The 12,340-nt window shown below is 36.9% G+C and overlaps 1 protein-coding gene across 3 annotated transcripts in view; it reads left to right on the forward strand.

Annotated features, from left to right (window-relative positions):
* Window positions 1-12,340, forward strand: part of SLC4A4 (solute carrier family 4 member 4) — a 493,683-nt gene that overhangs the window by 443,121 nt on the left and 38,222 nt on the right. For all 3 annotated transcript variants that reach the window (XM_006142902.2, XM_014585732.2, XM_027769728.1), the window contains one exon: window positions 100-261. In XM_006142902.2, the coding sequence (XP_006142964.2) occupies window positions 100-261 (162 nt within the window). The remainder of the gene's footprint in view (window positions 1-99; window positions 262-12,340) is intronic.

The following is a 12,340-nucleotide window of genomic DNA, read 5'->3' on the forward strand; positions in this document are numbered from 1 at the left end:
CTCTCTTAAAAGAAGTGTGTCTCTGCCATTGATTTTTCATTAAGTAGTATATAGTAACCTGAGATTGTTCTGAAAAAAGTGATCTTTCTCTTTTTCAAGCCAACAAGTCCAAACCGAGGTTGGTTTGTTCCACCATTTGGAGGAAATCCCTGGTGGGTATACCTTGCTGCTGCTATCCCTGCTTTGTTGGTCACCATTCTGATTTTTATGGACCAGCAAATCACAGCTGTGATTGTAAACAGAAAAGAACATAAGCTCAAGGTAAGTACCCATAGTATTTTCTTTTTAGTACTTGAAAACACAAGTTGATTTAAAGCCAAGAGAGCTTATTAGGAGAATTATATAGCTAAGGTGCCTTCAGGCTTAACAGAATCATAGATTATCTCCTGTTGACACATGTTCACAATATAATACTGTAAGGAAAAGCTCCTTTAAATCAGAAAGCATTGTTTCAAATCTTAATTCATTTACCATCCAAAAGAGAAGACCATTTACTACTTAGTCACAGTTATCCTACATCTGATTTCAATGTGATAACTATCTTTAATAAATACAGTGATAAAGATTTAGTTGATATACACTAAGCATTTCCCATCTGTTAAATTAACTCAGATTTATTCTTAAAGGTTATTTAGATAATTAATGGTTATAAGAAATTAGCAAGCATTTATATTTTTATCTTCAAATATTTCTCTCAACATGTTATTACCATAAAGTATGAAAAATGGTTTATTTTGTATGTTTTAGGGTTTTTTTTTTAATCAGTTATTAACTTTGTTATAAGTCTGAAGAAATTTCTTCAGTGGTCTGGGATACCTTCCAAGGGAAGTGGCTAAAATGTTCTTACTTTACATAATGTTTCTCCAAATTTAGTGATTTTTGTTGTTGTTATTACAAATGATGTTGGAAATACCAATTGGGGAAGTGACATATGAATAACAATGAAAATAGCCATAATTTAATGGATGGTCATTATGAGTCAGGCCATGTTCTTAGTATTTTATATTACTATATATTATATGCTTTTATATATTATATCAACTCATTAACTTTCCATAACTACCATATCTGGAAATGATGAAAATAGAGACTCAGCTGCAGTGGTGCAGGATATAGGCATCACTGGATGATACTGGAGCCATATAGGAGGCCCCATGTTCAGATCTTGGGTTGACCTGAACATGCTAAGTGTGCTTGCAGTCCTGGCAGGCTGGAATTCTGGGAGGAGAACTGTAGAATGGTGAGACCCTATCAGGGGTGCCTCTATGTCTTTCTTTCTCTCTCTCAAAAAGAAGAAAGAAGAAAGAAAGAAAGAAAGAAAGAAAGAAAGAAAGAAAGAAAGAAAGAAAGAAAGAAAGAAAGAAAGAAAGGAAGGAAGGAAGAAAGGAAGGAAGGAAGGAGAAAATGCATTAGAATTAGTCACTTAGAAGCAAGAGAGGAAATTACTAAGTATGAAATTTAGCAAAGTGGGTATAGCAGAAAGAAAAATCCAGAAATCTATAGAATTGATTGATATTGGAAACCCACTGGGTTAAGGAATAGAATTGGACATGAAGAACTACAGATTATGGTGAGAAAGCTCTGCATCCCATAATGAATAAGACCAAGAGAAGAAAATTGAAAGCTTTGGTCAGAGCCAGTGGGTGGTGTGGAAGTTAACTGAATCTCACATAGCTGACTCCAAAGTCTAAATCCTGGACCTGCTGGCTTGAAAATATGTCAGGCACATGTGCGTGTGTGCCCCAAAATCCAGAAGAATGGAAGAGAAGGGATTGATTTGGGGCCATCCTCAAAAGTGATTTCTCACCTTCTCTTTCTCTCTGCCTCTTTTCAATGAGTACACACACCCTATGGCAAAAACCTGGAAAAAAAAAAAAAAAGCTTTGGTCAAAGAAGAGATGTCTAGATTTTCAGAATTTAGGGGGAGAGAAAGCTGAGAGTGATCCGTTGATCCTAGTGTGTGACCAGTTCCTGAGGTAAAATGGAGGTGACATTCATCAAGGTTTAGAAGTTGAAGTCTTTTGAGTCCAAAGTATTGAAAGTGTCAATATCAGTATTATTGGAAGATGGTACAGAATGTGATAGAGAGGATGGTTATGGAATAGTTACTAGAATCCTGAAGCAACCTATATGCCTGTCCTGGGGTCAGCCTATTTAGTGATGCAGAAGGGCAGAATAAAGAATAACGTGGACTTCATTTTGAAGATGGTTCATGGAAGCAGGAGAATAATGATGTATGTTCCCACTTAATGTGAGGAGTTGGAGAAAAAAACAACCTGTCACTGTAGAATGAAAATGTCCAGGAATAGCTGGTACCCATGGAAAGTACTGGTTTTCAGTTATGATCAAAGTTATGAGAATTCAGCTGGAAATTTACATAAAATTGTTCTCCCTCAGCCTCTGTCCACACCTTGATATTGTACTGCATTGAGACACTATCTTAATTCTTACATTATTTAACTGCCTATGTATTTATGCTTTGTTTTCCCAAGTGAACTTTAAGTCAATATTTGATACATTAATGAGTGCCTTAACAATGCCTGGTTCTATGTTTTATATCCTATCCCTATTCAAAGGTGTTAGTCCTATAAGCAAACAGTAAGTAGAATACGGGCAATTCCTTTATCTTCCCATCTTGTTTTCTGTTGCTCAGGATTTTGTGTCAGTGTGTTGTAAATTATCTCTTCAAAATTAGTGAATCACTTTTAGCGTATTGTGATCCAGTAAGTTTCAAACAGTTTTAAATTAGAAGATTACTTAAATCCATGAAATTCTTCTGCACCTTAGTTCAGTCATTGCAAGGTAAGGGAAAAAGACAAATGACAAATCTTCTCTAAGGGATAATTATTTGTATGTTTTTAAAAGTTGTCAATACATTGTTCCCTTTTTCTGGTCAAAAACTACTTTTATTATGGAATTTTAAAAAATAACATTACAAGTTTACATACTATCAACTAGAAACAAACAAAAATGATATTCCAATAATTTCCTTAAATATTTTTGGGGCGGTCAGCAGGTGATTTAGTGATTAAGGTACTGGACTCCCACATGGCTAACTGTGGTTTGAGTCCCAGACCTGGCCTATTGAAATTCATGCCAGACGTGTGTTTGTGAATGCCCTAAATCCTGAGAGGGGAATGGAGGGGAAGGAACTGTGGCATGACTATCCCCATAGTGGGTGAGTTCTCACTTTCTCTCTCTGTCTCTCTTTCTGGAGAGTGCATGTGCCCTATAGCAAAAAAAGCTCTCTCTAAAAAATTGTTTTCATATAAGGTATCATATCTAAGTGACAGAAGAACATCTGGTAAATGGTAGTAGCACATATAGCCACTTAGTTAACAACTTAATTTTTATCATGTATGATATACCATAATTCCAGTGTATTTGCATGGTGTTTTTCTATAGTTTAAAAGAACTTAATAAAATGTCATCTGTCTTATATCACATGACCACATATCTGTGGATGTGTTTCAGGGCCCTCTTTGCAGTCCTGCAGGCCCTCTGCCAATTCTCTCCAGTTGCTACTTTTTCTTCAAGAATATGGGACCAGCAGTTGGCGTAATGGCTATGTCACTGAACTCCCATGTAGTCGATCATGGTTTGAGTCCCGGACCTGGTGGCTTAAACTCACGCCAGGCACGTGTGTGTGTGTGCCCAGGATCCTGAGAGGAGAATGGAGAAGGGATTGTGGGGTGGCCATTCTCCCGGAGGGGTGATTTCTCACTTTCTATCTCTCTGTCTCTCTGTGTCTTTCTGGTGAGCGCATGCGCCCTATAGCAAAAACCACTCAAAAAAAAAAAAAAAAGAGTATCTTGCTGTTCTTTTTTTCTTTGTTCTTCCACATCAATTTTAGAATTTTTGTATTGAGTCTTTTTTTATAATATGCCCATTTATTTAGACCTTCAGCATCTATTGATAATATTGTATAAGATCTTACATACTTTTGTTAGAGTCATCTATTTTTTTAAAGTGGCTATAAATGATATTTTTTAAAACAGTTTTATTTCCTTGTTAATATAGAGATATTTAGTTGATTACTGTATATTGATTTTACATCTGGCACTCTTACTAAGCTTATTAATTCTGGTAGTTTCCATAGATTTGTTTGGTGTTTTTCTTTGCACATTAATTTCATTTATGAATAATTACAGTTTTATTTCTTCCTTTTAAATTTGTATAGACTTCATTTATCTTTTGTGTTCTTTGAACCAGCTAGGATGTCCAACACAATACCAAGTGGTGTAGAAATGATTGATAGAGACACCCTGTATTATTTAGTTGTTGTTAAATATATCCACACTTATATTCATATTTTATCTTTTCAGTGAATTGAATGATTTAGGTGTTTCTCTGTTTCTGGTATCTTATCTTATCTTATCTTTTCTTTTCTTTCTTTCTTTTTTTTTTTTTTTTACCTGAAAGCTTGTCTTATATAACAGTAATAAAGCTGTAGTAACTTTTAATTTTCACTTGGTATTTTTCTGTTTTCATCAATCTTCCTTGTTTTTTAAGTCTCTATTGATGATGCATAGCTGGATTTTTTTTTTAATTCTTTATTTTAAACTGTCTTTGCTTTTAACTAATGTGCTTAATCCATTTAAATTGATAGTGATGACAAACCTGGATTTGTTCTTACCGTGTTATTTTTGCTTTCTATTTGTTTTTCTCTGGGTTTTTTCTTCCTTTTTCTCCTTTCTTGCCCATTTCCAGATTCATTAATTTTTGTTTTTCTTGTTTATTTCCACTTCTTTTCCTCTCGATTAGTTTAAAAGTTATGCATTTTTAAAATTTATTTTATTTGTGTAGGTTAGGAGAGAGAGAGAAGCACCCTCAACAGAGTCTCTTCATGTCATGGACCCCTTTTTCAGACCCTCCAGCTCATCAGGGTCTTTGGCACATGCTCATGTACTTGGCATATTTTCAAGCCAACTGGAGATCTGAACCTTGGTTGGTTCTGTGGCTTCCAGCCCTGCAGTTCGGTTTGCAACCAACTGCCCCACCAAGCTAGGCCTGCATGTCATCTTTCCTTTCAGTGGTTATGGTGCATTTTCTAGTGTGTATATTTAAGTTCTAAGTTCGCCAGTTATTTTTTAACCCGTCTTTACCATAATACTATGGGCCACAGAATGTTTTAACTTTGACATTCCTTCGTAAATCATATGTTATTATTACCCAAATTTATATTTCTGTCCAGATTTAAAAATTCAATTAATACTGTTAGAATTATCCACTAGTTTATCATTTTCCTTTTCATTTTTCTGGCACTTCAAACCTTCTCTTCTGGAATATTTTGTTTTAGACTAAATTAGTATTTACCAGGTGTCTTACCAGGTATGATATTTACCAGGCTTTTGACATTTCTTCCCATGAGGGTCTTTCGGTGGTAAACCCTCTCATTTGTGTTTGCCTGAAAATGTTTTTGTCTCACCCTCATTCTTTAAAGGTAGTTAGTCCCAATAGTTTCCATAGATTTGTTTGGTGTTTTTCTTTGCATAAACTCATATAATTTATGAATACTTACAGTTTTATTTCTTTCTTTGAATTCTTACATAGTTTAACTTTTCTGCATAGAATTTTAGGTTGAAAGATATTTCCTTTCAGCATTTAAAAGGAAAGATATTTCCTTGCATTATTTCTGATTTCCGTGAAAGTATTTCACTTTGTCAGTATAATTCTCATTGTTTTGTGAATAATATGTCTTTTCTTTTTGGTGTTCTTATGCTCTACTTTTTTGCCTATATTTTGGAGTTTCACTACAATTAATATGGGCATAGATTCTTTTAATGTATACTGATTTATTGGGCTTCCTGAGTCTAAGTGTTATTATCTCTTATCAGTTATAGAATTTTCTACATCATTGTCCCCTTCAAACTTTAATGTACCCCTGTGGGATTCAAGTAGAAATGTATCTTTTTCCCCCCAGAGACAGAGAAGGAAAGGGAGAGAAACAGAGATAGGTATTTTTGATAGTGTCTCACTATGTGACCATCCTCCTACCCACACTTCCAGATTTGCTAGAATTCCAGGAGCCTAACACCCAATTCAGTGTTCAGGCTGGCCTGGGAACCAAACCAAAACTCTCATGTGACTCCTAGCCTCACAAGCCGTGACACTACTTGTGCGTCAGTGTGGCTGACCTAATAATTTGTTTTCTTTATATTTATTGTATTTGATCTCTGTGTATTATATTTTGGATAAATTTTTCTAATCTTTCTCTTCATTAATTCTGTCAGTTCTATTCTACTGTCAAACTTTTCATTCATTTTTTTTCTTTTCAAAAATTATAGGTTTTTTTTTTATATATATATATTGGAAGTTGCCTTTGTTCTTTTTCAAATTTTCCTGGTCAGTTTCTTTATTATTCTTCTATGCACTGCCATTGCTCCTCTTTCTGGCAGATAAGTCATGTCTTCTAAAAGTTATTTTATGTATTTTGTTGAGTCTTTTTAGTTGTTCTATAGTGGAAGGGGTTTTGTGTTGATTTAGTTTACCAAAAGGAGGGAAATTGATTTGTGTATGTGTGTGTGTGTGTGTGTATTTTTAAGATTTTTGCCATAGAGTGCATGCACTCCTGGAGAGGAGAGAGACAGAGAGAAATACTGAGAGGAGAGGGGATAAATCACGTTCTAAGGAGGATGATCACACCACAGTCCCTTCTCCTCTACTTCATGGGATTTTGGCCATGCACACACACGTGCCTAGCATGATTTTTGCCAGATCCAGGCCTTGAACCGTAGTCAGCCATGTGGGAATTCAATGCCTTAACCAATAGGACACCTATTAGCTCAGATATTTATGTATATTGAGTCGTCAGGAAAGTCATGACACGTTTTTGCATACGGCATGACTGTCCCAACAGCCTAATATTTAACATATAAATAAGAATATTTTTATCTTGAAAGCAATTTGGATACAGATTCTTAATTTTGATATGTGGTTGGCCAGGTTTGCTGCTATATATCTTTGGACTTGAATGCCTATTCTTTTTTTTTTTTAATGAGAAATATTTTTGCTATAGGGCATATGTGTTCACCAGAGATACAGAGAGAGTCAGAGAGACAGAAAGCAAGAAATCACCCTCCCAAGAGGGGTGGCTATGCCACAGTCCCTTCTCCTTCTGGAATTTTGGGCATGTATGCATATGCACCCTGTGTGAGTTTCAGACCACCAGGTCCAGGACTCAAAATGCAGTCAACCATATGAGAGTTCTTCAATGTAACCATTATGCCATCTGCTTGTCCCCTAAATGCCTATTTTTTTTTTTTAACTCATCAGATTTTTTAGTGATAAAATTCAGAATTTAGAGATTAGCAAATTTCAGATTGATGAACTATAGAAACTTTTACCCTTCAATTATCTTGTAGAAAACATTGGAAAATCAAGGTATATTGGGATTTGCCTCTTAAAATAAGAGTTGATGGTATAAAAAATTGTTCATCACTTTTAAATTTTTGACTCAACATGATCCTTTTGAATAATGGTAGTTTTTTGTCACAAATCTGATACTAGTGGATATTTCATCATGAATCAAAAGCTTTTTACTCTGGAAATTGTTCTGCTCACATTTTGTTAGAAAAGGAAAGCTGAAGTCAGCCGCCTGCTAGCTTGATGGTTAAGGCATGGTGGTTAAGGCGCTGGACTTCCATGTGGCTAACCGCAGTTCAAGTCCTGAACCTAGCAACTTGCTTTGTCATCACCTCCCACCCCATGTCTGTCTTTGATGATCACACAGGCCGTCTAGCAAATTTAAAACCTAAGTAAATAAATTTAAAAATTATTTTTAAAAAAGAAGAAAAGTAGAGCTGTAGAAGGTGCACATTAGAGAGTCTGTCTAATACTGTAAAGGGTCCTAGCTGCCATGATACTGATTCAAAAGAGACACCTGAAACAGTGAGAGAGTTGGAGGCATCATGATCATCAAAACAGCATGTTTTGGGGTGGCATTTGCTTTGGCTCTATGTCAAGTGGTTCTGGCTCTCTACTCTGCTTGGGATAGGATCCACCTTTCCACTCTGCTGAAAAGCACTGTATTGATGTAGGAACGCCAAGGCACTTGGCTTTTTTTGGCCATTATTTTGGTTAGTTATGTCCTGCATTATCCCTGCAGAGCACTCAAAAAGCAAACCAGATTCCGCAAGGTCATGACTTTCCCAAGGTCATTCTCTGAGTCATCCACAGAGGTAGGAGCAGAGTTTGAGCTTCAGACTGAAAAGTCAGTGATACTTCTTATAAGCAAAGTGATTTCAAGCATGTTAGAGATTGGGTGTTGGAGGGAGAAATAATTTAGGATAGGTATCGAGACATAGACAGTAGATGGTCATGAAGACCAATTTCCTCTGATATGTTTTTATAGTTAAACCTTAATTTGAGTGTTGTTTTGGATAAGTCCCATATCTATACTATACCCTGCTTTTATTTTTTCTTTCTATTCTTACTCTCATAACCTATATTCAGTCCTTTCATTTCATGCCTAGACTTTTTAAGTTGTTTAGCTATGAGCTAGTAACTGTTCTAGGCTTCATTCCAAAGCATTGATTTTTTTTTTTTAAATTCTGTTCTTAAATGTCAGTCCTATTTATACCTTGGCCCTATAAACTTTGCCCTTTGAAGAATGTTCATTTACCTTAGTCTAGGATTTAAGGATATTTATGAGATGACCTCAACCTAAATTTAAAATGGTTCCCTCCAAATATTAGCCAGTGATCCATCAAATAAACCATTGACTCTACCTCAAATCTGACCATTTCTTCTGTTGGGTACCCCAGCTAGAAAGCCTTTCTCTCCACTTTTCAGTGGTCGCTATTTACCAAACCCTCTCCATCCTTTCAGAGCCTCCAAATATGACATTTCTCAGTGTAGTCTTCACTCCAAATGTAATTTACATTGCTCTTATTTTTTGCCCATGGTAGATGCATATTACCCTGTGGCACTAGTCACATGGTGTCTTACAGAGCATTTATTTTGTATAAATACTTTATCCTCTTTTCTGGACCAAACTATTTTTAAAGGAAGGATCATGTTTTATTTCTCTTTTTTAGCCCTCATGTGGCCCACCACAATTCCATATGGTAACCTCAGTGAGTACATATTGAAGAATTTTATTATGCGTGTCCACATGGTTCTCAGAGTTGTTACTCTGTGTGAGATGGATGATAACTAAAATACAAGAAAACTCATCTCCAGTTCTCAAATTGTTAGTCCATATGTTATGTGTTGTGGGTTCATGGTACACATAGTTCATCACTTCATCCTCTGTACTTTCTTCTTTTTTTGTTTTTGAGATTTTTGCTATAGAGCATCTTGCTTGCTAGAAAGACAGAGACAGAGACAGAAAGTGAGAAATCACCCCCTCCCCCAAGGAGGGATGGCCACACTCCTCCATTTTCCTCTTGGGATTTTCAGCATGCATACACAAGCACCTGGTGTGAGTTTTAAGCTGTCAAGTATGGCACTCAAACCTTGATCAACTACATGGGAATCCAATGACATAATCACTATGTCATCTACTGATCTCTATCTGTGCTTTCTGATGTCTTTTCCAAATTTCTTTGACTCTCTATTTAGAATGCATTGTAATTTGCACACAAGTCTGAGTCCCCTCATTCACTTGTGAGCCCCTTGGTAGGAGGTACCATGTCTTAGCTCTCTGTGTTCCCATGAACCAGCCCATTGTCAGGATCATGGTGGTCTCCTAGCCTGAACATTGAGTATTTGTCTCAGTGTGTATGTGTTCTGCTTCTGATGCCTCCCGTGTTATCATCTATACACCAGTTATAAACTGTAGACCTTGAGGCTAGTCTTTTTATTTCATTGATTTGACTTCCATGGATTTATTTCCTAAATGACTTTTGTTCTGTATTAGCAAAGCATAACATTTTTTTTGAAAAAGAGTTTCACTTTCTATCCCTGTACTTAAAATAATTTCCAGTTTCAGAAAATAGAATATCCTTTGGGTTTATAGTCATGAACACAAGGACTTTCTTAAACTTTAAAGGTCATACTTAATTAACCTTTTGAGCATTCATTCATTGATTGCTTGCTGTGTGGGGAACACTTATGTTAGAGGTGAGGACAGAAATTGTTTTATGTTATTGGGTCTGCCTGAAGGACTGGGTGGGTTTTCTCCCTGGACCACTTTGTTCCACCCCCAAGGTTAGACCAGACCATGCCTTCCTCTCTGCCTCATCTCTTGCCTATACATCAACTTATTTGTTTTTATATCTGGCTTCAAGTGAAATGTGTAAATTCCTTAAGGGCAGGTGTTCTGCCTTTTATTATCTAACAAAACACCCATATAGGATAGGTGCCCAGTAAATATTTATTAAATAACAGTTTTTCATGCAAAAATGTGAGCAAATGCAAAAGTGCTAGAGTGGGAAGAAGCCAGTGTATCGAGGAACAGATAACAAGCTGGTATGACTGGAACACAGGATTTGAGATTCAAGAGGAGGTTAAAGATAGCAGGGCCAGATCATGTACTGAGCCTCCCAACTTCAGCATCATTGATGGTCGGAGGACTTCTTTGTTGTTGGTGGCTGTCCTGTGCATTGCAGGCTGTTTAGCAGTATCTCAAGCTCTGTCTACTAGATGCCAATCACACCCTGTCCCCTAAATCGTGACCACCAGAACTGTTACCACACATTGTCATGTGTCCCTAAGGAGAAGGGGGAAATGGATATGGGTAAGAGTTCCACAAGAAACACTGATGTAGAACCTAAAGACAATTTTAATGTTTTGTTTTTATACTAAGTGAAACCAGAAGCTCTTGGAGAGTTTTGAGCTAGGACATGCCACAAACTGATTTCGATTTGAAAAAGGTTAGTCTGTGAGGAGAGTGGGTTATCAGGACAGGGAGGAAAGCAGGGACATCTGTGGTGAGAGTAGGATTAAAGACAGTGGGTTGCTGGGTGGTGTGAAGGAAGAAGGGGAGATTGAGTTGGGCCATGAAGGTAGCGAGTGGATTAAATACATTTCAAGGGGTAGGAATGGAATGCCAGTTTAAGGGTGGCACATAGGAAGCTACAGGGGTACAGAATGTGCAAGGCACATGGAAGGACTGGTGGAGTTTCAAGAGTCCTTGAGGTGCCATCATGGTATTAGATGCAGGTGCTATGGGACGGTTAAACAAGGCTCCTGGTGATCTGGTTTATCCTGCCTGGCCTGTTCACCTGCTGCGGACCACCCCTACTCAGTGACTTCCCTGACTGGGGTTGATGGGATCAGAACTCCATTTGAAACACTCACTCTAGCAATAGGAAGGATGGACGGGAGAGGTGCTAGAGTGGAAATGAGGAGGAGCTGCTGTATAATCCAGGAGAGAAATGATGAGAGTCTGGAAAATGCAGCAGCAATGGAGAGGACGGATACAGAACAAATGACAAGTTTCACATGTTGTTTTTGGATAATGGTGTCTTCTGTATTCCTTGCAGTAATCTTCATATACAAAAAGTGTCATATTTTAATATTATTTTATTTCATTGAAATCTAAGTATTCTGATGGTTTTCATTAATAGGGGTGTCATAGAAGTGGCTTCTTAACCTACATCTGTGGGTTGTTTTGCAGGAAAAAATTGTTTAACATTACTATTTGGCTTCTGAGGTCTTTATGACAATAGCTTGGGGCAACATAGATTTTGGGGCATAGACTGTACCATTCTGTTCAACAAATATGTGTCCAGAGTTTAATGTATGTAGGACATTGTGGTATAAACATTATAAGTCTTGCATGTGGAAATCTGGCAAAATAAATTCATAAATTCATTGGTTTTTTACCCTTTTTTGGACTGTTTCCCTAAAAGCTCTCTTATCTTTCCACTGTCTTTCCCCAATAATATTATTTTGGTTTAAACTACATCATCTCAGGCCTGAATTAGGGCAATATTCTGTGTCTTTCCCCTGCCTCCCATTTTGACCGTTCCAATATTGCTTCTACAAACCAATGAGACATCTTTTTAAAGAGAAATCCAAGCACATCACATTCCTATATAAAGCCATTCAGCAACTTCCCATTGCTCTTGGGAGAAAAAAACAAATCCAAAGACATAAATGTTCTTGACTTTTCTAGACCAATTTTCTACCTCCTCCTACTGTATACCAATTTTATTTCATTTTCTCAAAATGACAGCCTGTTTTGCCAGAGTTTTATCCTGCATAGCTCATTTTCCAGATGGTAATAGCTCACATTTTATGGGTCCACTTACCATTTCCTATGCACACCCTACCTGCCCTCATCCCGACGGCAGGCCTCTAACACTGTGCTCCCACCTGCTGGAGTATCCTGCTCTGTGAACAGTAAGCCACTTGAGGGCAAAGACTATGTATTATCTGTGATTTTACTCCT

The sequence above is a fragment of the Tupaia chinensis genome, unplaced genomic scaffold (genome assembly GCF_000334495.1).
Source record: "Tupaia chinensis unplaced genomic scaffold, TupChi_1.0 Scaffold000086_1, whole genome shotgun sequence".
Lineage (NCBI taxonomy): Eukaryota > Metazoa > Chordata > Mammalia > Scandentia > Tupaiidae > Tupaia > Tupaia belangeri.